General features: G+C 48.6%; 2 protein-coding genes across 8 annotated transcripts in view; one reads left to right on the top strand and one right to left on the bottom strand.

Annotated features, from left to right (window-relative positions):
• slc36a4 (solute carrier family 36 member 4) overlaps positions 1-653 on the bottom strand; it is an 81,207-nt gene extending 80,554 nt beyond the window's left edge. Inside the window, exons 1-2 of the mRNA XM_023843831.2 lie at positions 454-653; positions 117-260 (exon numbers count right to left, since the gene is read on the bottom strand). Of these exons, the coding sequence (XP_023699599.1) occupies positions 117-138 (22 nt within the window). The 5' untranslated portion in view covers positions 139-260; positions 454-653. The remainder of the gene's footprint in view (positions 1-116; positions 261-453) is intronic.
• Positions 654-9,910: 9,257 nt separating this feature from the next.
• The window catches only part of LOC111860875 (rap1 GTPase-activating protein 2), a 41,125-nt gene continuing 23,827 nt past the window's right edge, over positions 9,911-27,208 (top strand). For 2 of the 7 annotated variants that reach the window (XM_023844997.2, XM_023844977.2), the window contains exon 1: positions 24,142-24,426. In XM_023844997.2, the coding sequence (XP_023700765.1) occupies positions 24,311-24,426 (116 nt within the window). In that variant the 5' untranslated portion in view covers positions 24,142-24,310. Of the gene's footprint in view, positions 10,159-24,134; positions 24,427-27,208 lie in introns of those variants that run through there. The other 5 variants (XM_023845026.2, XR_002842113.2, XR_002842111.2 and 2 more) reach the window with 5 other exon arrangements.

Below are 27,208 nucleotides of genomic sequence, written 5' to 3'. Positions count from 1 at the left end.
ATCAAAACTGCCGGGAGGCATCTGCCACCGCCCCGGGTATTTCTGTCGCGGAGGATTCGGTTCCTTTAAGCATAGGACCGGCCCCCTGGCCGCGTCAGCGTCGGCAGAGGGCGCACCTAGCTGCTCCGCAGTATCCATCGGCCGCCGGGCAGCTGATGCAGCGTCGCGCCGGGAGGAGGCGTGAGTTATGCGGCTGGGCTGAGCTGGGCTGGGCAGGACTGGACGGACGGTGCACGGCAGCTCTACACTTAGGATGGTTCCTGGAGAGATAATGAAAGATCACGTTTAAATCGCTGCCTGTCGTAAACTGGAAATGTGAGATACCGCGTCCATGTAAAGGCGGTTTAGATATAATCAGGATGTCAAACCGAAAGCTGAACTGACATCCCTAAGATAAAGTGTCTCGCACTGTCTGTACTTTTACGTGCACAAGCTGTGCGGGCTTGATCCTACCAAAGAGCGATCCCGGCGCGGTCTGCCGAGCACCGCAATCCTCCGGCTCGGCCTCCGGCCAGGGCGCAGTCCTAGGTACCACTGAACCTCTCTGCGATTCAGGAAATCTTCATCGAGGGCGTGAAAACGGCGACGCTCCGCGGCTGGACACAGTGTGTCAGGTCGGCTCCTCCGGATTAAAGGAGGCGGCCCGAGTCCCTTTTTTTGCGCCGACGGAAACTCGAACAGCAGCACGCCTCTTTATCGCGCGGGTTGGCCTAAGAGTGGACTCTTTGGGAAACGTGCCAAAGTCTTTAAAATGCCCAACCCTCTACGATAACGTCGTGCATTTGGGTTTTATAATTAAAAAAACTCATTTCATTTATGTCAATTGAGGATATACAGTAAATCAGCCTTCGTTAAATGCTCGTTGCATATTTCTATGTGTCACTGGGGGGGGGGGGGAGGTTACGGGAATCTTACAGCACCATACACACAGCTCATATACAGTACATCAGCCCATACACACAGTGCCTTCACAGGACAAACCAGGGGTCACCATGACCTTAATAATTTAACTGCTTATTAAAAAAAGGGGTGAACAGAGGAAATAGCACATATTACTTTACAGCCTACATGTAATAACTACCTGAATTAAAAATCGACTCACATTTTCATGTCATCAATCTGAAACTCCATTATAATGAAAAGTTTGGAGCCGAGGAACCACATTTTGAGGGTAAATTGACATATTTAATCTTGATTTGGGGTCTGAGTTCTTGATAGACCCCACCTCCATATTCCGTTTGTTACTGATGTCATCATAATACCCATCTTTATGGGTTCTATTTTAAATGGAGGTCCTGCCTGTCCTGTAGGAACACGAAGATGAATGAGTCCTGCAGTGCGTTTCATCTTGTAATCGGTCACTGTTATGAAATTTATTTTCCTTCAGCTTATGTGAATTTCACCCAGGCTCAATCAAGGGTTATTTCATTATTGACTCAAGTTAAATCTCAGCAATTTAATTAATTTTAATAGGCGTTTGCATATTATTATTATTTTTATTATTATCACCACACAGATCTATGGTAATTATGTGTTTAGATAAATTTTCCAGATTTCACATTATAGTTATACACTCTGTAAATCAATTTAGCCCAATATTTACCATATAGATTAATTTTATTTTTAGCATAAATTCAGTTTGCCGTTTTAATGAATTGAACAGCTACCCAATATCTAATTCTCCCGCCCATGGCTGACCCGCGGGGATTTAGCGTAAACATCATGCTTTCTGGATTTCAAAGGGTGGGGCACAGCTACAGAGGGTACCCTGCTCAGTCAGCTCCCAGAAACCCCTCCCAGAAAGATCCAGAACATTTGTAACACCCAGAGAAATGAGCACTAAGAGCGAAAGAGGTGTCCCACCTTGTCACACATCACCATGCACCCGTTATGGGACTTTCACTGGATCCAACGCTCACTCACAATCATTACCTTCCTGGAAGATAACACATATCTGTTGTCTTTCCCCACTCACAATATCTCTGCTCTGCTGCCATCTGCTATGAGGTTCTGCCAGAGTGAAAAGTTCAGGTTCAGAAAGTACAAATCCAGACCATGATCAACCAGCTATGTGAGTATAAGGAGTCACACCAATCAGTACTCAACTGATTGGTTGAAACAATATTTTGACCTGAAACTAAACTTTCCACCTCTGGGTTCTGCAGCCTCATATCCAGGCTAATTAGCAGCTTTTATCCTCAGTCTTTTTCAATGCTGTCAGTCTGGCCCCTCCCAATCGAATACTGGTCCTGTTAAAAGGACTGTCCCCCTCCATTACTGTCTTTTGGTATATCTTTTATATACTTCTAGGTTGTGTAATAACGGGTCTGCTGCTGCCAACTTATGCAATAACCTCTCTGAATGGCGAATACCTTAACACTATGTGCAATATTATCATGTAAAATACTGGTTGCGTGAGTGACTACTCTGAACACAAATGCACCTTATCAAACACATCTCCTAAAGAGTTTATATTATAGTTTATTTGACATCTATCTTTTATACTGTTTCATTTTATTTAAGTTTTGTTTGTGACGTATTACTTTTTTCATTTTGTTATGTCGTGTTTCTTGTGTCCAGTGGTGTCTCTGTCTATCTGCTGTGTTCCCCATCCTAGCACAAGCATGCACTCTCTTAAATATTTATATATTTCCACTGCTGTATCATATTCCACATTCACGGACTATTTATATTAGTACCTGTACATACTCTATGTATATATATTTATATATTAACCACCTCATCTCTCGAAGTCTGGCACCAACCACCAAAGCAAATTCCTTGTTTGTGTGAACGTACTTGGTGAATAAACTCAATTCTGATTCTGATTCCATCCAGGATCAATAAAGTTTTTTTAAAAAATTCTGATTCTGATTCTACTAACTCTGGACTCAGAACTTGCAATGCATTAATTAGTTTAGCCTTGAAATTGCATAATTCTGCTCGTCCAGTTCAGTGCCAAAGTTGCACATCTTTTCCCACCATTGTTCAGTTAAGTGTTGTCTTTATGTCATGCTTACGTCTCAGTATCTATATTCGGTTTATTACTTTTCATTTGCACTGTGGTCGATGTGAACAAAATGTCACCCCAGTGAAGCCGGCAATAAAGATACTTTGACTTTCAGACAACATTTTCTGAACTGTCCGCTGGACTTTTTTGGTCTGTGAATGAAAAGTAATTAATTCCTTTGAAAAAGGGAGACAGATTGAAAATAAGTAGGACGTTGGCCCCCTCCTCGTTAGCAAAATATCAAACTAAGGTTTGGAATGGTGATAATGAAGGGAGCAGCATTCAGCCTATTGCAGTTTTAATTAAAGCTTATTCCCAGTTAATTAAAGTTTCAGTTTAATTTATACAGGAGCTCCCTAACAGTGTCAGTCCAGCAGCCTGACCCCGCTGATCATGAAGTGAAATCCTGGTTTTGTAATTAACTTTCCCCCCCTATACATTAAATAAATATGCTTTTCCTCAGCTTCACACTTTCTGTCACGTTCAGGCAATAGGCGAGCCGGGAAGCAGGCAAGCGAGGCCAGGAAGTCCGGTAAAGGGGTTTATTGCACGAAAGACGGAGAACAGGCACGGACATCCACGAACAATACAATGACAGATCTGGGGTACACTGACTTAGACACGGACTAAATACAAGAGACAGGCTAAGGGTAACGAATCACAGGTAAGAACAATCAGGGAATCACACGAGGTAACGAGGTGGGCGTGGCACACATCGGGAGCAGACGGAGCGGGGTGTGACACTTGCAGTGTATTTATCCACATTTTCTCTCCTGTCTCCCCATAAAAAAAGAAAAAGGAACGAAAAATAAATTAAAATTTCACTAATACAAACACAGTGGTTACTATGGGAAATCCACACTAGCCACATCTGCCAAGCAAACATAAAATTCCTTTGCCCAGAACTGGATTTTCTGCGCTGAAAATGGATGAGTCCCATAGATAATCAATGCGCTGTATATGCCAATTTTGCCATGAATATCCAGAGGGTCTGCCTGGAAAGGAATACGAAGGGAACAAGCAATGCTGACGGACATCCAACGGAAATGACAGGTTGGGGAAGCGGTTGTCCTGCAACTACCAAACACAGCAAACAAAGCGGAAATCTGCCGGGTCAGGGATGTGTTACTCGGAGCAGAATAAACATGTCACTTCCTGAGAGCTCTGGACAGAGGCCGCTTGCTTTCATTGGCAGGGTTTTTAAATCGTTTTCGACAACATGGAAGTCTGCTGGATGAGGTGTAAATGTGGAGCTGCAGGGGCTTGGGAGGCAACGGCCACAAACCCTCACCAACCGCTCCACAGGAACCGATGCCCAGCCTTTGAAGTCTGATTTACTTTAACACCAACCACAGTAAATTATTCACATTTTCCTTGGGAAGAGGAAGGCAGAGAATCACGTGCAGAAATATCCATTAATTTCTACTTCAAAGCAATTGAAACTTTGACCGACGAGTGTTTACTTTGCAAAATTGAGCCTGGAAGCATTATTTTAGATATGATCATGCTACATAGGAAGGGACATTCAAATTAATAAAAAGCACAGTTTTTGATTAATTCAAATAAGGGCTTTTCTGCGTTCTAATTCTGTTCATGCACATAAATCGAAAAACTTGTTTTCAAGAAAAGAAGAAACTTTTTTACGATAATGCGACCCATGGAATTCCAAAAGGGCCTTTTTCATTTAAAAATAAGAGCAGACCTCCAGAGGTTAAAGCCCCCTCTCTGGCCCCCACCCCCATCCCCACATTAGGCTTTTCTCTGTCCCCCCATCCATGAGTGTGAGTGGATCTCAAACCCACTCTCACTCTCTACAGCTCGAGACTCGTCATCATAAATGTCCCCGAGGTTATGCTGGAAGACATTCACTGCTGACATAATAATTATAACAAGGTGTAATTATTCACTTTTAATTGGCTCAGAATGTTAGTTACATAACAAGGGATGTATAATATATGCAATAATAAGTGACAATGTAGCTGGAAGTAAACACGCATACACACAGGTAAAAATACACTAGCATATGCCAGTCATTATCCGTAGTTGCTGTGATTAACATGCTTCATTGAGTGTGCATATTACTGTGTCAGAACGCTGCATGGGGGGAGGGGGGCTGAACTCAGGGTAAAAGTGCATAGCACTTTTCTAACAACTTAAAGCCTCTTCATATCTTATTAATCTCTACTACAGTAAGTCACACACTCAGTATGTCCTTAACTGAAGTGTAATTTAAATGTCTTTAGTATAATGAGGATCTATTCTCAATTTTTACAGGAGAATATGATTTACGTGTGTGTTTTTGTGTTTTTATGAAATATTCGATTCATCATGAAGAAATCAAAAAACAGCCAACGCCACCCTAACCATAATCACAACCCTCACCAACATTCAAGGGTTCTCCAGCCCTTGCTCCACTCAGAAGTCGTAAAAAGACACTCTGGCCACAGTAATAAGTTTCACAATCGAATCAGCTGCCCCACCCGCAATGACCTTAAACCCACGGGGTGATAAGAAGGGCTCTGTGGATCTCAGCGGCTGCCCGCCAGCTGTTCTGCTCGACAGCCTTTCCGCACCTCCAGTGATTCCACAGCGGTCGAGTTGAGATGGACCACAGCGCCTCCAGCAGTCGGCCGTCTGCGGCCCCACATGCCATGTTTATCCATTAGTCATTTTCTTAAGAACCGCTATTTAAGGACATGCTGACCTCAACCCAAACTCTGGCTAAACTAATTAAGGCAATTAAATTGACTTTTTTTAAACTAAACAAAGATGCAAATACTGGAAAGCATTCAGCACACGTTACTCATTATGTAACACAATTACACATTTAATCAGATTTTTCCGTTTTTCAGTTCAATTACCAGGATTCAAGACAAACCCCCAAGTGAATAACAGGAAGCTCTTATTTACTCAGCATGATAAATAGAGGCACACCGATCCGATATTCGGGATCGGTATCAACACCGATCGATACCTAATTAGACAGATCGGGTATCGGCCATATGTGACCGATCCAGGCCCAAGATGGGGCAAAAGGGACTGCTAGGGTGAGGGGAAGAAGGGAAAAGGAGAGGGGGAAGAGGAGGAGAGAGAAAAAAGGAGAGGGGGAAGAGGAGGAGAGAAAAAAAGGGAGGAAATACATATATAATCCTATACAAATAAAACATGTATATTTCCATAAAATACAGTCTTTTACTCACTTTTAACCTTTCTCCAGAAATTTTTTGATGTCTACGTATCCAAAATTCAAGCAGAAATTGACAAATGTCTTTTGACTGGACACATTTATCAGAAACATTTGCTTATATAACAATAATAAAAACTACACTTGAAGTTCTTTTGAAATTGACACAACAATGACTAATAAAGATAGATAATTTGCATAATTGTCATTCTTCCCATTTTGTGGCGACCCTTTCAGACGCTGGGCAGCGCCCTTTTCCCTTCTACGTGGCCAGTGCTTTTGTTTTTAAACTGACTACATATTATAACAGTTGCATTTCCACACAACACCATCTTTTCATTCACTTTTCACCTTTTCTTCACAAAAACTATTAATTTTTACAGTGTTTATGTATCCAAAATACAACTGGCCAGAACTTGTGCTTCTGTAGGAGCAGGATCAGCATGCTTTTTCTTCATCCCTGACCTCTTTGCATCCTTGAGACGGCAGATGTCATGCTGCTCCCACTCGAAAATACAACTTTGAACAGGAAACACCACAGAGAGGATGGTGTTCTGTTGCGAGACCAGTGCTGAATCGTCTCATAAAGTGGAAAATATCCAGTCTCACTTTAATCTTCCTTATGCGAAACTAGACAAGGACTGGGGGCCACACCTGTGCGAATCAACAAGGCCTGTATGTATGAATTCTGTTATAAATCTATTTCTACAGTGTTTTAGACGACATTTACATCTCCAAGGAGTCTGAAAGAATCTGTGTGAAAATGAGAAAGTTGGAGCTAAGAATGAGAGGAGGAGGAGGAGGTGGGTCTGACGCTATCCTCCAATAAACGCTTAGCAGGAGCAGCAGTTTCGTGCCTTGTGTCTGTGTCTGTGAAAGCTGAGCCCCCCTGCAGCAGCGGTTTGCCCGTGTGTGTGTGTGTGTGTGTGTGTGTGTGTGCGTGTGAAAGTGGTAGGGAGTGAGGGTGTCCCCCCCCCCTTTTTTTCTTGTTTCAAGTTTGGGTTTTTCTGATGCAACCGTTATTTACATCCCTGTAGGTCATCCCGGTCAACTGTAATTGGGCCACACATCAAATTGGACATTTTGTCTTACAGTATATTTTGTTTGAAGTTTTGGTTTTTCTGATACCAGGGTTATTTACACCCTGGTAGGTCATCCCGGGTCGAGCGCATCGTCTGCGCATAAGTACAAATATGAGTTAAAAGAAAAACACTGTGATGTACAACTTGAAACAAGAAAAAAAGGGGGGGGACACCCTCACTCCCTACCACTTTCACACACACACACACAAGGCCAAACTGCTGCTCCTGCTAAGCGTTTATTGGAGGATAGCGTCAGACCCACCTCCTCCTCCTCCTCCTCTCATTCTTAGCTCCAACTTTCTCATTTTCACACAGTTTCTTTCAGACTCGCGCAACACAGGGATAAGCTCCAACATCGCTCTCACAATCTCCGAGTCCTTTGCAGAATCTCCAAAGTCCTTATCCGCAAGATTTACACGCTCCGGACCGACCGGGACCTTACCACAGTACCGCAGCACAGGCAGCCCCAGCGTACGCTCACACTCCATCAGGTAACCGACCCGCTCAGCTCCGCGCTCAGCTCCGCGCTCGGCACCATCAGCCATCACCCTCATAACACGGGGCTATTCCGACAAATCACACTCATCAGCACACAATTCACCGCTGAAACTTCATTTCACTCCCTGCAATAGTCAAAATAAAATAAATAAAATTATAAAAATAAATAAATAAATAAATAATTGAAAAATAATAATACAAATTAATAAATAATTTAAAAATAATAATAAAAATATTAACAACGTCACTAGTTATGACGTCACCACTGAACTTTTGACCCGTAACCTTTTGACCTTTAGGTCATAAATCTTTTTGAAAGAAGTGGCATTATCTATCTCTCTCATGGTTCTAAATGTTAATTTTGTCCCTGTAACAAATAATACATCACTACAAAAACATTCCAAAGGTCACACACCTGTCTCACTGCAGCAATCTCTGTCAACACAGATGACATCTGGCTCTGGGTCCCCTGCGGCCTGGTAACGCTTGACGATGCCCGGGCACAACTCATCTAGGCCAGCTCCCTCACCAGTGGTTAATAAACAGTTCAGTACCTGGCCAGTGGCCACATTCATTACTGATGTTTGTCATCCAAGTAGCTGTGTCTGCAATGCCATGCTTCTTTGTGATCTATATAAAAATAAATCAGTATAATAACATAATCATAAATGAACATGATCATGAACAAATCAAAGATTTATTTTTTTTGTGGAGTCAAGCTTTAAAATCCTGCCATATGTTGAAGTGAGGACACCCTTCATCTCATCCAGATGACACAGGATCTCGTTGGCATGGACTGTTTCAAACCACCGTGCAAGGGGTAGGGGACAAAAGGGTGGCGGCAGACAATAGACTGCTTCCTCACATTGGGGTTAGGCTCTCCTCCTTTTGTGAAGCTCACAGTCAGACAGATACTCGATGGTGCGCCTTGCCCACTCCTCACTGTGAACTTCCTCTAGTGCTTGCTGGAGGTAACTGGAGCTGTTCCCTGCAGTTCGTGGTTTGAGCGTAGTCACACACTTCCTGTCCAGAGCAAGCTGAGTGGTAAGAACAGCGGGGAACCCGGTTCGGTGGGCAGGATCCAACTGATTCAACACCTCAGTACTCCAAGGACAGACAGGGATCATGAACTGCTGCACTGAGGATTGTCCCCGCTAATCAAATAATACCGCAAGTCAAAATCTATGACTTCCCTTGCCTTTGTTTAGATGTCAGAGTGGTGCATCTGGGTGTTACACTGAGGGCACTTCAGAGAAATACCCCACATCCGCATTGGTGCCCAAAGAAACATTCGCTGCCTGAAATAGTTCAAGGGATCAGGTGGTGCATTTGTTAGCTTTGGTGGACCAGGTGGATATAACCAGTTTTGGGAAAGCTGCTGCCTTGGCTGTCCTGTTGGCTCAAAGACATCGGGCAATCCACTCCTGGTCAGCTGGCTTGATGACCCACATGAACTGTTTGGAGAGAAAGCTCACCCAGTTCACATCCGGTGGCCTCAGGTGGACAAAATGTGACGACGTGGCAGGAAGTGGCGGTGGTGGTTGTCGTGACAGTGGTGGTGGAAGAGCTGCGGCAGGCGGTGGTTGTTGTGGTGGATCATGTGCCTAGTCAATATGCTGCAGCAACCCAGCTACACCTTTAATAATTTTTCCACACTGCTCACAAGATTCCTCTGCATGAAGGTAAGACAAATGATCAGAGAACTGCTCAACATTAAGTTCCTCGCTACAAAGAGCGCACTTTATCTTCTTTGAAATCTTTTTTTTTTGAGCTGCTCTGTGTGGCGGGGTCTGCCTAGATGCCCTGCACCTGAGCTGACGATGTAATTGCAATTTTATTTTTGTGTTTTGTTTCTTAAACAGAATGGAGCACTGAGTTGCGGGGTACCTCAAAAGAAAATTACAATTACATCCAAAACAAACTACTTAAACACTGATATTATCAGTACAAGCTCCAAACCCACAAAAAAAAGAATACATACAAAACCAAATAAGCAAACAGAAAGGCTGCTACGCTGCGAATTCAATACGCCCGCCGATGCTCCACGAAATCTTTCAGGACCCCGGCTACCTTTCCTGTGCCTGCTCCTTTATCGCTGCCCTACCATCGGAGCATGCGCACCCATCTCACCCCGGCTACGCCTCCGGTCCAGCTGCGGTTCCAATACCTGCCAATAATTGACCGGTTACATTCGTAACAGCATAAATGGTTAAAATATATATATTTTTAAATTAATACAATAAAATGGAAACGTGCTGATAGCCGATCAGCCTTGCTGCCTGTGGGTAGAAGCTGTTGCGGAGGCTGTGCGCTTGAGCTCCGATGCTCCGCTGGCGGCGGGAGTGAAAGCCGTTTCTGGCGGAGATGGCTGGGGTCCATATCGGGTAGGTTGCAACCCTGTGCTGACTTGACCGCTCTCCGCAGGGTTATCTGGTCGTGGGCTGTAGGAACGGGGGCAGGGAGAATGTGTACCCCTCAGTATTTAATTTGAATTCATTCACCTCCGCCGCCCCCCCAATAAATATACCTTTGCATTTAAATTATTTAGTTGTGATTTAATTTAGTGTTTCAACTATGCGAAGTAAAGTCAGATTTTCATTCTATGGCACCTTTAAATTAATACACTTGAGAGAGAAGCGCCCCTTGGGGAAGCTTGTCGTGTGTCGGTGAACAAAGCGGCAGATTATTATGGCTATTTAAAGTCAGACACGCCGTGTACTGTAAACTCTGCCGAGAACTCCTACCAAATAAAACTGGAAATACAGCGAACCTATTTCAGCACCCGAATCATTGTCATTCAGCAAAACATACTGAATGCGCGCTTACAGTCACAAACACCCGCGATGCCAAACCCGTTTGAAGTCCGTTCAATTTGTGGTCATATTTCTTGTTCTGAATCTGTTAGAGGACGAGCATAAGGGAATTTTTGTAGCAAAATAAAGCCTTGAAGTAAAGAAGTAATGACTTGAATTATACCGCGATAATTCAAATTATAATCACCATGAATCTAAATGATCGATATTCACTGATATGAAAAATGATTGTGATTAAATCTTGCCATATTGCCCACCCCTAGTTCAAACCAGATTCCTCCACCAATTCTGCTCTGAGCTCTTTAAGCAGTGTGTCCGTATTTGTGGGGGTGGGTTCGGACATCTAAAGCGCGGTCATGTCTCATCTCCAGCATCTATGGTAACCTGGGGCTACACTTTGTCCTCACCATGAACCTTCAGCCTGATGTTTAGAGATGTGAGACGAACGCAAGAGAGACTTTTGAGAGAAAGGTATTCCTTCAGTAAGAGCTAGTGCAGGTGAATCACAGGTCAGGTGAGATTGGTAACACAAACCAGGGATATGCATTATCGGTATGATTCAAGTACCATATCTATCGATGACTCAGACTAGTGAGCGATGCAATACCTCAAGTTCCCCACCAGATGGCAGAAGAACAGCACGTATTGACATATCCACATGCAACATACAGCTGTATGATTGTATTTGTCCACTAGGGGGCGATATTTCCCTTCCGTTTACAACCTTCCCTGGAAGCTTTCTTCCTGCTGACAGCTGCTCTCCTAGGCTGGTTGTTCAGTGCCGAGTTTTCCTATTGTTTGTTTAATTGGGTGTTTTGGGATAATAATGTTACATCTGTTCTGCCCACCTGAACTGTACTACAGTGTACAAAATAAACAGTGTTCACTCTGGGCCAACAGTTCTTGGCAAACCTGTTAAAAAAAGTTAAGATCATTTGGAAATTTAAAGTATGAATAATGTTACATTTAGCTTCATTAGAACTACAATCGGCTCCACGTCTTCCAATGGATGTTACAGTATGCTTGTTCAAAGATCAGTTGCTGACATCTGTAGAGATAAATCTGCCAAATTTATGTTTTTTCCCACTGATTTAAAGGCCCATTCTCTTTCCTTTGAGTCTGTGCTCCTGCCTTACAGAAGCTGTTAATTAGTCTGACTTTTATGGCTTTGAGGTCAGTGTACTAACTGTGCAAAGAGGGTGTCCGATTACTCATTACCTCCCCGAGAGGAAATTAGGGTGCGCTGCTTTGGTCGAGCAAAGTCCCTTCCGAGAGCCTCCGGTCCTGTTTCACCTGCCAAGAGCGATTTGCAGGGATGGGGAGTCAAAGGGCCGGTGCTCCGCGCACCGTGCCCCTGCTACAGCTCACTAAACATTACGCTGACATTTGCATTCTGCTTCCTCTGCCTCACACTCTCAGTATCGGGTTCATGTGCCTGGATGAGGCTTCAGCTGATATTTTGTGGAAAGTCACATGATTAAACACTTATGGGTACGTTTGTGATGTTGATGTAAAATGGCTGGTTTCTTTGTATTGTCTGTGTCCATTTATTGTCATTTCCTTCATTTGGTTTTAATACAGCACTCTAAGTGTCTGTCAGAGGCAGTTTCTTTCAAGCAAGCATTGATGTAATCAGACCAGGAAGGCTTCTGAATGACGTTTGTGTGTGTGTGTCTGTGTTTGCACTGTGACTCTCTCAGCTGATGTCGTTCTTTTCTTTTCAAATGGGAAAATGTTGTGGCCAAACTTTTCTCCCCTTCTACGATTCTGTTTAGCTGCATCACATGACCGAACCACCGCAATGAACATACCTTGTAAACATCTTCGTCCTGCCTGCTCGCTGTTGTTCTCTCCGCCTCAGAGGCCTTGGAGCACTCTGTCGTTGCCAAGGCAGCAGCACAGGTTATGCTTGCAGATCCTTATCACCTGATGTTCACCTGTGGACCACATTTATGCCCAGGGGCCCCACAGCAACCCCGGAATGCTCGGTGCTGCACTGGGATCGTTACCATGGGGAAGGGCATAGGAGGGGGCCTGGAAAAGTGTTGCAACCATGTTATCAGTTTGTTGCATCGAAATGCCTTGTGTTCCCTGGGGACCACTGCTGAGCCAGTTAGGAACCTTCCCCTCTGACAAAGACACACCAGGGGAGGGACGCCCCCCCACTGCGGCGGGGTCAGCGCTTGTCCTCCTTTCTGCGTTACACCATTATGCTGCTGTGGCTCCTGTTGGCCCTGTGCTGGTTGGGGCCCCTTGGGGGAGCAGCTGTGGTTTGGGGCATGTTTACTGCTTCTCTGGGATTTCCATACCAGCACTGCCAATAAGGGGACCATCTGTCCCAGCAGCTTTATGAGGGCTTTTATTTGCGCGTAAAACCGTCTTCACGGCGCCTCTGAATGCAGCTCTCCTGGGCCTCTTTATGCCTGAGTGAGCCTAGGGCTGCATGTGGGCACAATAGGAGGCAGAACTGGGGAACCGGGAAGCTTCCAAGGGCGGTGTTTCCATTCCGGCTCTGATTGTTCCCCTTCTTCTGCTCCATTCTCTAGCACAGGCAGCCTTTTTGTTTGCCCGTCCAGGTTTGTGGTTGTGATGCCCACAGGTGTTTGAGTTACGCTGAGTCCAGGCTGACTCCGTAGGACCCATGTCATCAGCTAGCCCTGGGCCCATGATATGAGGACACTCTGGACTGAAGATCCAACCCCCTAGGTTTTCATTCTCATGGAAGATAATCACAGATTTTGCGTCCGTGTTTCGTTCTGCCTAAGAGGCTTTCTGAGCACTCAGAACCAGGAAGTCATGCCTTATCCACGACTCATCAGATAAGCGTGTGCTAGAGGCACAGCACGTGTGTGGCCGGGGTGGGGTGCAAGCTAGGTGTGTACCCAGAATCCTTTTAGGCAAAGGCAGCAGTGGCTGGCCTGTATGTCAGCTGTGAGAAACTGAGTTTGTTATTCAATGTTGTGTGGAGCCTCACAGGAATTGAAGACTCTGACAGGCTTTGGACTTCAGACCTGTCGATACTGAATCACTGTTGAAAGGGGAGGTGGTGTTCCTTGTGAAAAGCGGTTTTGGAGCAGTATGGATTCTTGCAAGATATTGATCACATCAAATCAAGCGCACGCCTGTGTCTGTGAGCATGTGTGTTTGAGGGTGGATTAAAGGCTGGGAATGGGGGAAGGTTGGCTTTCGGAGGGTGATGTAACCAAAACCAGTGTGTTAAGCTGCAATCCACACAGCAACATGCTGCCCATCAAATTAATGTGTTTGGACAATAATTTTAATCATAACTTTAACCATAAATTCACTGTTGCTTTACTTTTTCCACATTTAGACAGCTGGGATGATTCTGCTTAAGTATTAGCTGAAGGGTAAAGCAGCAAGGGTGTCCTCCGTGTCCTTTTTGCTCCTGCTAAATGCTCAGAGTAGCCATCCCTAAGCATGTCAGACAGAAAGATCATTACTTTTAGCAAATTTGATTAATTATAGCCTCTCCTGGAGCCGACACCTTATCGTGGTGGAGGGGTTCGTGTGTTCCAATGATCCCAGGAGCTAAGTTGCCCTGGGTTTTATGCCCCTGGTAGGGTCACCCAAGGCAAACATGTCCTGGGTGAGGATCCAGACAAAGTGCAGCTCATTAGACCCCTTATGATAAGAAACATCATGGATCCACGTTTACCCTCGCCCGGACGCGGGTCACCGGGCCCCCCTCCCCCCTGGAGCCAGGCCTGGGGGTGGGGCTCGATGGTGAGCGCCTGGTAGCCAGGCCTACACCCATGGGACCTGGCCGGGCACAGCCCGAAGAAGGCATGTGGGTCCCCCCTCCAATGGGCTCACCACCTGTAGGAGGGGCCAAAGGGGTCGGGTGCATTGAGAGTTGGGCAGTGGCCGAAGGCGGGGACCTTGGGGGTCCAATCCTCGGCTGCAGAAGCTAGCTCTAGGGACATGGAATGTCACCTCTCTGGTGGGGAAGGAGCCTGAGCTGGTGCGCGAGGTTATGAGGTTCTGACTAGATATAGTCGGGCTCACCTCGACACACGGCTAGGGCTCTGGAACCAGTTTCCTCGAGGGGGGTTGGACCCTCTTCTACTGTGGAGTTGCTCGCGGGGAGAGGCGCCAAGCAGGGGTGGGCATACTTATTGCATTGGGGTTTACCGCAGTGGACGAGAGGGTAGCCTCCCTTCGTCTTCAGGTGGGGGCATGGGTCCTGACTGTTGTTTGTGCTTATGCACCAAATGGCAGTTCAGGAACGCCCCCCCCCCCATCTGAACCCAAGTGGTGTTTTGTTGTTGGACTTCTATGCTCATCACAGATTGTCCATAATGAACACCATGCCCAAACATAAAGGTGTCCATATGTGCACTTGGCACCAGGACACCCTAGGCCGCAGTTCAATCATCAAGTTTATGGTCGTGTCATCGGACTTGTAGCCGCATGTATTGGACACTCAGGTGAGGAGAGGGGTGGAGCTGTCATCTGATCACTACCTGGTGGTGGGTTGGCTCCGCTGGTGGGGGAGGAAGTTGGTCAGGCCTGGCAGGCCCAAGCGTATAGTGAGGGTCTGCTGGGAACGTCTGGCAGAATCCCCTGTCAGAAAGAGCTTCAACTCCTACTTCTGGCAGAACTTAGACCCATGTCCCAGGGGAGGTGGGGGACATTGAGTCCGAATGGGCTATGTTCCACGCCTCCATTGTGGAGGTGGCTGACCGGAGCTGTGCCTGTCGTGGCGGCAATCCCCAAACCAGCTGGTGAAGGAGTCATATCGGGCCTTTTTGGCCTGTGGGACTCCAGAGGCAGCTGATGAGTACCGGCGGGCTAAGCAGAACGCGGCTTCGGCAGTCACTGAGGCAAGAACTCGGGTTTGGGAGGAGTTTGGCGAGGCCATGGAGAATGACTTCCAGACGGCTTCGAGGAGATTCTGGTCCACCATCCGGCGGCTCAGGGCAGGAAAGCGGTGCAACATCAACACTGTTTATGATGGGGATGGGGCGCTGCTGACCTCAGCTTAGGACATTGTGGGTCAGTGGAAGGAATACTTCGAAGACCTCCTCAGTCCCACCGAAATGCCTTCCAATGAAGAAGCAGAGTCTGGGGGCTCCCCTATCTCTGGGGCAGAGGTCACTGAGGTGGTTAAAAAGCTCCTCGGTGGCCGGACCCCACAGTTGGATGAGATTCGCCCGGAGTTCCTCAAGGCTCTGGATGTTGCAGGGCTGTCCTGATTGACACGCATCTGCAGCATCGCGTGGACATTGGGGGCAATGCGTCTGGATTGGCAGACCGGGGTCTTGGTCCCCCTCTTCGAGAAGGGGGACCGGAGGGTGTATTCCAACTATAGGGGGATCACAATCCTCAGCCTCCCTGCTAAGGTCTATTCGGGGGTCCTAGAGAGGAAGGTCCGCCAGATTGTCGAACCTCAGATTCAGGAGTAGCAGTGTGGTTTTCGTCCTGACCGTGCAATAGTGGACCAGCTCTATACTCTCCGCAGGGTCCTGGAGGGTTCATGGGAGTTTGCCCAACCAGTCTACATGTGCTTTGTGGACTTGGAGAAGGCAGTCGTCCGTGTCCCTCAGGGAGTCCTGTGGGGAGTGCTCCGGGAGTATAGGGTGCTGGGCTTCCTTATAAGGGTTGTTTGGTCCCTGTACAACCGGTGTCAGAGCTTGGTCCGCATTGTCGGCAGTAAGTCGGACTCGTTTCTGGTGAAGGTTGGACTCCGCCATGGCTGCTCTTTGTCACAGATTCTGTTCATAACTTTTATGGACAGAATTTCTAGGCGCAGCCAGGATATTGAGGGTGTCCAGTTTAGTGACCTCAGGATTAGGTCTCTGCTTTTTGCAGATGATGTGGTTCTGTTGGCTTCATCGGACGATGACCTTCGGCTCTCACTGGAGCAGTTCACAGTCAAGTGTGAAACAGCTGGGATGAGAATCAGCAACTCCAGTTCCGAGACGATGGTCCTCAGCCGGAAAAGGATGGAGTGCTCTCTCCAGGTTGGGGAGGGAGTCCTTCCCCGAGTGGAAGAGTTTAAGTATCTCGGGGTCTTGTTCACGAGTGAGGAAAGGATGGAGCGGGAGATCGATAGGCGGATCGGTGTTGCATCAGCAGTCATACGGGTGCTGCATCAGTCTGTCATGGTGAAGAAGGAGCTGAGCCAAAAGGCAAAGCTCTCGATTTACCAGTCGATCTATGTTCCTACCATCACCTATGGTCATGAGCTGTGGGTAGTGACCGAAAGAAAAAGATCGCAAATAAAAAAATATTTGAAATGGGTTTCCTCCGCAGGGTAGCTAGACTCTCCCTTAGAAATGAGCTTAGAGGTGAGGATCTTAGTCATTCGGGAGGGACTCAGAATAGAGCCGCTGCTCCTCTGCATCGAGACGAGCCAGATGAGGTGGTCAGGATGCCTCCTGGATGCCTCCCTAGTGAGGTGTTTCGGGCATGTTCCACTGGGGAAGACCCAGGACACATTGGAGAAACTATATCTCTTGGCTGGCCTGAATTGCTGCCCCTGCGACCCGACCCGGAAAAGTGGTAGGAGATGGATGGATGGATGGATTAATTATAGATTGAGGCAGCAGACAATTGGAATCACACTACAGACGCAAGAAGAATTTTGTAATTCTATTGTATTTATTTATTTGAGGTTTGTTTCTTGTTTTGGTTTAGCTGATGCTTTGGTGAATCAGATCACGTCAGGCTGTCCTTGGGCCAGGGAGTGGCGGGGGGGAGTATCTGTGAATGAGTGTTGGAGGGCAAGGTGGGGAGGAGTGCAGTGGGGGCTGGGTAGGGGGCCAGGGGAGGGGAGAGGCTTGGGTCTTACTACACAGGCCAGGGTGTCGGTGTGACAGGCTCGCTCCTTGCAGCTCTCTCGGCCCAGCAGCCTGCTCTTACAGTCACAGCCATGATTCGGGGGGGGGGGAGGGGGCGCTCCCTCTGAACCAGTAACGGACAGCCCAGTCGCTCAGTGGGCTCACTGGGGTCAGTGGTGTTTACATCCTCTCTGTGGTCTTCTGACACGTAAAAAAGGAGTGTTGATTGTCTCCCTGTGTGTCTGTGCGGCAGTTAATAATTTTAATTGCCATAGCTGTAACCTTGCCTCCCCCAACAGGGGGCTTTCGCCTGCTCCGTGCAGACCTGTGCTGAGTCACTGCGCTCGCTGCAGACGCGGCCGGCGGGAGCTTACGAGGGTCATGATATGCAAAGTAGGGGAATTATTATTCCTTATTACAGTTTGTCAGTGTAGCACCTGGGCAAAGCGAGCACCTGACCTTTGAGGCGGGTGATCCAAATACTCTGATTTGGCTTCAGGAAGAAAGATGAAGCTTCAACAGGAATCTGCCCAGTTGCTGGAGGAATTAACATTAAGTCTCCCTGACAAAGACACGCATGCGTTTCTGCCACGCCGTCCTGCAGACGTGCATTTAATGCAGACATGCGTTTGGCTGCTTTTGTGTAACTGTTTAGGTCTGGGGACTGTCCCTCGTGGCCTGGTCACAGCAATCTGTCTTTGTAGGGACATTTCAAAGATGGCCGACCCAAACGTATACTTTCTCTCCTTCTGAGTTAGGAGTCACCACCACTGTCTGCTGACCCAATTAAAAAAGCCCTGCCAGGACGGCATGTGGTGTCTGTCGCATTTCCTGCATCACGTTAGGATCTGAAGGGGCTGCGCGGTTAGACTTATGTGCAGGCTAAACTGGGCGGTAGCCCGCAGCCCTGACATGTAGGGGGACACAATTTTTATTTATTTTTTTGGTTGTTATATCAGCCTTTTACACCAATCAGCAATAACATTAATACCACCCACCTAATATTGTGTAGGTTCCCCTCATGCCGCTAAAACAGTTCTGACCCGTCAAGGCCTGGACTCCACAAGACCTCTGAAGGTGTCTTCTTGTATCTGACACCAAGTCGTTAGCAGCAGATCCTTTAATTAAATCCTGTTAGTCGCAAGGTGACGCCTCCATGGGTCAGACTTGTTTGCCCACCACATCCCACAGATGCTCGATCGGATTGAGATCTGGGGAATTTGGTGGCCAAGTCAACACCATGAACAATTTTTACTGCATGGCAGGGTGCATGATCCTGCTGAAAGAGACCGCTGATGTCGGGGAATACCGTTGCCATGAAGGGATGTATTTGGTCTGCAACCATGTTTAGGTAGGTGGTACGTGATAAAGTAACATCCACATGAATGCCAGGACCCAAGGTTTCCCAGCAGAACATTGCCCAGAGCATCACAATGCATCCTGGTGCCATTTCTTCCACCAGGTAAACGATGTAAACGCACCTGGCTGTCCACATGATGCAACAGAAAATGTGACTCATCAGACCAGGCCACCTCCTTCCATTGCTCCATGGTCCAGCTACTGTATGTTGCTCACATGCCCATCCTAGGTGCTTTCTTCGGTGCACAGGGGTCAGCATGGACACTCTGACCGGTCTGCAGCTACGCAGCCCCTTACACTGCAAGCTGCAAAGCACTGTGTTTTCTGACACCTTTCTATCATATCCAGCATTGACTTTTTCAGCAATTTGTGGTACAGTAGCTCTCCTGTGGGACTGAACCAGACGGGCTAGCCTTCACTCCCCACACGCCTCAGTCAGCCTTGGGCGCCCAAGACCCTGTCACTAGTTCACCAGTTGGCCTTCCTTGGACCTCTTTTGGCAGTTACTCACCAGTGCATCCTGGGAACACCCCAGAAGACCAGCTGTTTTGGAGATGCTCTGACCAAGTTATCTATCCATCACAGTCTGGCCCTTGTCACAGTCATTCAGATCCTTATTCTTCCCCATTTTCCAGCTTCCAGCACATCAACTTCAGGAACTGACTTGACTTGCCTGATATGTTATGGCGCCCTTGACAGGTACCACTGTAACAAGATAATCAATGTTATTCACTTCACTGCTCAGTGGTTTTAATGTTATGGCTGATCAGTGTATACTGTAGTTAGGGCGACAACAGCCCCCACCCCTGTGAATTATATGTAGTGATGCCGACCCAGAACCCTGCGCTGCGTGTCCTCTTTTTTTGGGGGGGGCTGCTCTCAATGTCACAATGTCACAATTCTGTCCTGATAGCATCTGTCATAATATTCATGAAGAGAAACCCCCACCCCCCAACCACGGCTGCCGCTGCCCCCCCCCCCCCCCCCCCCCATCTGGTGTGGGGTTACAGGGAGGTTAATCAGCTGTGGCCCAGACTCTCCATTTCCACTCGACAAACTGGAGGGCGGCTAAATTGATTTATGGGAGCAAATGAAATAAAGAGGCCTTGTTCCCTGGAAGGATGTTGCAGAGAGCAGGCCTGCCGAGCCTCGCGGCACCTGGCGTCGTCACGCCCTCAGATGGGGAAGGTGAGGGACCCTAAACCTAACACTTACAACCGGGGAGATCGCCAGTTTCATCACCTGCCGAATTGGGGTAAACATACAATGTCTTTGTCGGCCGTCTTCTCTTTTTTTGCCCCCACCCCTCCCAGTTCTCCCTGCTTTTCCAGGCCCCCCAGGAGGTGTCTGAGGGCCCCAGCATTTTCAATATCGGGCTTGCATTCTCCTCTTCACGCCCCTCCCCCTATGCAGTGGGTCTCTCTCTCCATGTAGCAGAGCGGGGAGCGCAGGTAGTGAGGTGTCTCTCTCCCTTACGGGCCCAGACACTGCAGACACTGCTGCGAGGGCACCGTCCCGGTCCCAGTGCCAGCCGAGCCGAGCGCCCGTACCTGTCCCTCTCACGCCGGCGCTGCCTGACCTTTCAGACACAATCGTTTTGTTCATGCTTATTGCTAATCAATAGGCCGCAGGACCTTTTTTCCCTACAAATTTATGCGCAGTGCATTCGAGCTGAGTCATCGTGGACAGTGGCCGGGTTTGGCGATACTCACGCTGCCAACCTCCCCGCAGGAGGCTCAGGTGAGGGTACACCCCACGCTGCCGCATCCCAGGTCCGGCTCAGTCGCGCTGATAGGTGACGGGGCCCCGGCTTGGGGGTCGGTTTGGTTTGGGAGGAATCGAAACCCCAGCACCTGTCTGACTGCATGACAGTATTATGCAGCCGCCTTGTCCACGGCCTGCTGCCAAATGTCACTGATTTGTTTGTTTCTCCTCTTCCTCTTTTTGCAAGTCCTTGTGACTGGGACTTGTATGGGACTGTTGCACGGCAAACTGTGATAAACAGCTCGGCAAGGAAGAGAAGCTGTGAAAGAGATTCGGAGGAAACGAAGGCTGTATCTAAGCAAGATGGAGATGGAGGAAATGCACTGCTGCATTTCCTCGCAGTAACCCAGGACATTCAAGAGCAAATGCGATATATTTGATAGCGCTTATGTATATCTGTTTACTCACAGATTGCTGTTGTCATGGCGCCCAGCACCATAGCAGCCCCCACCCATTACCAAGCCAGAGGAGTATAAGAAGCACAGAAAATGAGTTCTCTGGGGGAGGGGCTCCTTTCTCCTCTTATCTCTTCTGCTCCCTCCTGGGTCACCCCATCCTCCCTGTCCACCTCCATTTAGGCTCAGTGGGGGATCTGCCCAATAATAAGCGGTTCTGGTGCCGGACCGTGGGTCCTGCCGCAGCCTGCGGGTATTCCCAGATGTCATCCCCATTCATCAGGGGCCGATCTCAGAGGAGGCTGGGGTGGAGCCGTGTGTGTGTGTGTGTGTGTGTGTGTGTGTGTTACATTGTGGGGACCAGATGTCCATAACGCCTTTCTCAGATACGCACACACACACACTGTGGCTGGCACTCTCTCTCCCCTCCCTCACTCTACATTGCTCCCTCTTTCACCTCTGGCGGGCTTTGGTTTGTGTTAATTTGGCCATGTGGGTTAAGTTCTGTGTGTGAGCAGGGCCCTTGACCCCTCTCCTTCTCTCTCCCTCTCTCTCTTGTTTTTTCTTTTATTATAATATTTTTTATGTTCTTATTCGTTCATTTCAATCTTTAATTCAGGTTTTTCAATCTTTTTTTGTTTACTTGCTTGTTTACTCCCTTTGTTTGATTCTGTGGCAATGACCCATCTTACCAATTGCTTTGGGGTTTTCTTTCCGTTGACGACTGGATTAATAAAGGCTGGTGAAAGTCTCTCTCTCATTCTCTCTCTTTCTTTCTCGCTCTCTCTCTCTCTCTCTCTCTCTCATGCACGCCGCTTCATTAAACAGCCTCTCATTGGCTGTGGGAGCACAGGCTCCTGGCTTTGAAGGCATGAATATTCACATGGTGCTGCTTGCCCATTAGGAGTTAATCTGCCATGGGTTTCTGCTCAAGGACATCAGAATTTCAGAATAAATGCTGAAATACAGTCATGCATGTGGAGGAACGGAACAGGCTGCGATTTTGAGATTCATGAAGAAAAGCGGGATGTAAGCAGGGAGTGGGGCAGCCCTGCACGTCACCTTACATACACTGAGCTCTCTGTCTAACCTTAAGGGAGGTTCTAATGCTGATGTGCTTCTTTGAAATATGCAAATGTGCGATGGTATTGCTGTTGTACCCTAAAGAAATGTGCTCTATACAAGTATGCAGATGCAAGCGAGTGTGTGTGTATGTATATGTACAGTACACTGCCCGGCCAAAGAAAAAGTCGCCATTTGAATTTATATCAGCAAATACTTAAGAGCCAATGACTGGATCATTATTACAGCTCAGCTATACGTTATGCAGCAATAAAGTGAAGTCAGCTGAGTACCTGAATCTACTGAATGGCCTGGTTATACCTCCATCCATCATCAATGGATTTTTTTCTTCCCTGTTGGCATGGGCATATTCCAGGACAAGGATGCCAAGATTCATTGGGTTCGAATTGTCAAAGAGTGGTTCAGGAAGCATGAGGAATCATTTTCACGCATGACTTGGTCACCACAGAGTTGTGACCTTAACCTCATTGAAGGTCTTTGGGATGTGCTGAAGGAGGCTTTACGGAGTGGTTCAACTCACTTGTCAATACAGGATCTAGGTGAGAAATTAATGCAAATATGGATTAAAATAAAGGGTGAAATGTTGCTGAAGCCCATGGAAACAATGTCATGACAAATGTGCGCCATAATCAAAGCTAAAGGCAGTTCAATAAAAAATTCAAATGGAAACTTTTTTTTTGGCTGGGCAGTGTATGTAAACTGGAAATGGACCTAAACTGGCCCATTTGTCGCAGGTTTGCAGGCTGTGAATGACAGCATTTCTATGCAGTGCTGCCCCCCCTGCCCCTCGTGTCTGAGGGGGCTAAATTACCTAGGGGGCCGAGCACATGCGGTGCTTCCCAAGCAGGTGTAGCTCACAAGGCAGTGGCCGCTCGCTGCTCCTACATCAGGTCAGGCTGCGCAGCGCAGTTCACGTCCTCACCAGCGCCGGAACATCAGCCACTGTGCGAGCGGGCGGCGTGGCGGAGTGGCGAGCGGGCGGCGTGGCGGCGTGGGCCTGTATTTATGTGCCACATGTGGATTTTATGTGCTGCTTTCACGCTGATATGCAGCCAAGAGCAGTAAGCAGGAGGTGACTGTCTTTCAGGCAGGTTGGGTTTTAAACGCACATGTTGGCTGACAACACAGACAGCTGTCTTCGCTTCAGCTAGTAATTTAGCATCTCATGCTTTGGTCTTTTAGTACTGTTCCCCATTCATTTGTCCGTCCATCCATCCATATTGCCATCCCAGAGTAGCTAATCTTTTCTGCAGCAGAAACAATGTGCGTGACCTGATTGATGTGGGGCATTGGGGAGGGGGGGTCATTCATCTCCACAAATACTGTCCAGTAGAGAAGAAAGCTGAATCAAGGGCACTTATCAACACTACACTCAGGCAGCTACTGCCTTAGGCTCCAGCTGGACTGACGGCCTCCGTGATTGGCTGATGGCTCGGCGCAGCTGGCTGTCACAGACCAATCCGGAGCAGGCTTTCGCACACCCACTGGGGGCAAACAGTGAAAGCATACACTTGTATCTCCGTGTTCTGGGGGGAATGCAAGAGCTGGCAGCGGGGGATGGGATGGGGGGGGGGGCGGCGGCAGAGATGGCAAGGTCAAGGGGGTGGCGTGGCGGCGACGGACGAGCTGGAGAGCGGCAGAGCGGAGGCCACGGCTGCGGCGTTTCAAAGGCAAACAGGAGGAGAAGATAAAAGGAAAATGGGACGAGTCAGAGCAGTGGAGCTAGAAGTACAGGCAGAGACATCCAGGACACCAGCTGGGCTAAGCCTGGGGGGCTTTAACCCTGCCGACTGTGCAAGCTGGGGGCTGCAAGTGAGGATTGGGGGGGGGGGGGCAGCTGATCAGTCATTCTGCTGCGGATACTGGACTCGTACTGCATCCCGCACACTGCTGATGAGAGGGCTCCTCTGGGGAGGAAAAAGCGGAAGGGGGGGGGGGACATGGTGGAGAGAACTAAAGAACTACAGCAGTAACAGGAAGTGAGACAAGTGCTGGCAGGAATGGAGAGAAGGTGAGAGGAGCAGAGCTGAAGGGTGTCTTTGAAATGGGGAAAGCGTTAGCAAGAGTGACTGAGAGGGGAAAAGTGAGACTGACAGTCAGAAAGGGGCGTGGACTTTAGGGGCTGGGGAGGGGCTAACAGTATTCTGCCAATCAGAGTGAAGCAGGCGGGGCTAGTGACCAAAGGAGAACGGAGGGAGAGAGCAATGTACAGACACGGCAGAGACACCGTGTCCGCTCCGGCAAGGTTGGCAGTGCGTGGCAGCTCTGTCTGTCGACCGGCCACCGGAGAGTACAGACACAGTGCGGGGGGCCGTGACGATGTCTGAGCCAGGCAGCAGGATGCACTCCAAGCGGGCCGGGATCCGGGCCGCCGTGGTCCTCATCGGGCTACTGCACAAGTCCCGTCGGCAGAAGGAGAAGGAGGAGATGGATCGGTGGGTGAACTTTCCCTGTCCTCTTGCTGCCAGGCTCCCAGCTGGCTCTCTCTCTCTCTCTCTCTCTCTCTCTCCCCATCTAACCATGATCCTGCCAAAAGCTGTGGGACCTCAGTGCAGCCCAGCTCTGGTGCCTCATTCAGCCTTTCAGCGGAAAGTACAAACCTCTGGATGTCCACTTATGCACAGGGTTGGGTGCCAATGTGTGACTGATTACCTGTATGTGCATGTGTGTGTATGTGTGTGTGTGTGTGAGAGAGAGAGAGAGAGAGAGAGGTGGAAACAGAATGGTTCATTATATCAGCATGCAAATGCATCTTTCATTGTACGTCAATGCAGGTACAGATGTGTTATCAAGTTACTTGGAGCCTTTGTATGCGTGTGTGTGTGTGTGTGTGTGGCCTTTTGCACACGTGTGTGCATGTTTTGGTTATGGGCAGCATGTGGAACTAGGTCAGCAGGTGTTCCGGGAAAGAGGAAGTACAGGTGAAGCTGGGGGAGGGGGTGTTGGACGAGATGGGGGGGCTGGACAGAGCATGTTCCTCTTCTGCTATTGGAATCATCACTCTGGATACCTGGCAGGGGAGTCTCTAACAAACCCTCGGTCAGTGGGCTGTAGTTATCAGCTGTGTGTGTGCTGTTTGTTTACATTTGTGACCTTGAGAATAATCCAGGCTGAGGTTAAACCCGCTCTGTGCTTCTCTAGAAGGTGAATCGTCCCTGAAAACACTGATGTGTCCGTTCGTGCCTGATGCAGCTTCGCGGCCCGATGAGCTTGGAGGAAAGTTCAGGTGGCGTGTGGCTGGTGGACTTTGGGTGCCGTAGAGCTTGGTTTTGTTTTATTAGTGTATTGATGGCTTTGGTTGTGATGTATGGCAGATATTTAGCACTTTAGCCAGTGTGTGGATGAGGTCTTTGTGTGTGGAGGTTTGAGAGTGACGTTGGGTGTTGGGGACATGAGGTGACGTTTGAGGGTGGTGTTTGGTGATGGGGACATGGGTGATGTTTGAGGTTTGAGGGTGGTGTTTGGTGATGGGGACATGGGTGATGTTTGAGGTTTGAGGGTGGTGTTTGGTGATGGGGACATGGGTGAGGTTTGAGGGTGGTGTTTGGTGATGGGGACATGGGTGAGGTTTGAGGGTGGTGTTTGGTGATGGGGACATGGGTGAGGTTTGAGGGTGGTGTTTGGTGATGGGGACATGGGTGAGGTTTGAGGGTGGTGTTTGGTGATGGGGACATGGGTGAGGTTTGAGGATGGTGTTTGCAGATGGGGACATGGGTGAGGTTTGAGGGTGGTGTTTGCAGATGGGGACATGGGTGAGGTTTGAGGGTGGTGTTTGGTTTTTGTGGCATGGTGGGTGTATGGTTACTATTTACTGCCGTATGATGCATGTGCATGTGGATGGAGGTCTATGTGGATGGAGGTCCGGGTAAGACTGCTGTCAGGCCGACAGGCTCCCAGCGTTCCCAGTTCAGGTAAATCAGCGCTGCGTGGTCCTGGGCGCCTGGAAGTCCTAAAATGCCTGACACTGTTGTCATGGAGATAAAGTACCACTGAAGTGTTCGGGGCCTTGAAACGTCTCCCCCTTAAACTCGAGACGACACACCTGCATGCAGATCACGGAGGACGTTCCCGAGTTTTCCGTCGTCACATGGATCAAACAGCAGGGCTGGATTCTGGTTAACCCCCCTCTGTCCCCCTCGGTGTGGTGCTGAGCTACGTGGGCTCTCTGCTGGGGTGACCCTGGTGGGTGGCTGCTTTAGGTTAAATAAAGCATGTGTGTGCGTGTCTGTGTGTGTCTGTGTGCTGTAATGAAGACGCAATCAGAGGCTCCAGACGGCCGTCGGCCCCTTTATCACTCGCACCGTGGTTATGACTATGGAGCCCCCCCCCACCGCGCCGCCCTGCAATCAGGGGCCCGTCTCAGCAGGAGCAGAACGTCCAGCATCGCTCACCCCGCATAATCCGCCACGTGCAGCCAGAACACAGCAGAGCCCCCAGTATGTTTGACTTTGTCTCAGCAGCCGCCCTCTAAATACAGATCTGGTGTTTCTTGCACTCTCTCAGCCTCACTCCTCCGCCAGCACCAATTCCCTCCTATTCCATCACTCTTTCCCTTGTTCTGTGCTGCTTTCTCCCCTGACCTGCTTTCTCTCTCTCTCCCTCACTCTCTCTCTCCCTCTGTTGCTGTCCATCCATCATCTGTAGCTGGCCATCAGCAGCTCCCTGCCCTTCCTCCTGTGTCACAGCTGGTGTCTGATCGGGATGCTTGTCTCCAAGATCACAACGACCTCCTTTAGCTCCTGTGCTTATTTCCTTTGCTTGCGCATTGGCTAATCTGAGGAGCCCAGTGTGGCCTCTGCTCCCCAGGCCGCTCTCTAAGGGCAGCACCCTGAGGCAGATTGCCAGTTTCTTCCAGACAGTCATATGTTAAACTGGCCCACAAATCCAATTCCCTCAGTCACCCTGCCCTCTGCTGGCTCATGGCAGTACTGCAGTAGCATTTTGCCAAATGCTAGCCGCTCTATTTTTTCATTTTGTGCCTCTGTCCCCCCCCTCCGCAGTTCAGAGGTCACAGAGCAACCCCCACTAGATTCGCTGGAAGCCCTGCTTGCTGTCCTCTGTTCCTATTTGTCCTTCATAGTGAGGAAGATGAGCGCAAAAGAGGCCAGCTGATATATGTCACATGTCCAGGATAGCGACATGGCGAGCGCAAGCCCCTTGGTATGGAGCAGGGTCTGTATCAACTCATATGCTGATGGATGGGCTTGCAGGCGGTGA

Source organism: Paramormyrops kingsleyae, chromosome 17, assembly GCF_048594095.1.
Source record: "Paramormyrops kingsleyae isolate MSU_618 chromosome 17, PKINGS_0.4, whole genome shotgun sequence".
Taxonomy (NCBI): Eukaryota; Metazoa; Chordata; class Actinopteri; order Osteoglossiformes; family Mormyridae; genus Paramormyrops; species Paramormyrops kingsleyae.
The sequence above is the reverse complement of the archived record's forward strand: the minus strand, read 5'-3'. Positions and strand labels throughout refer to the sequence as shown.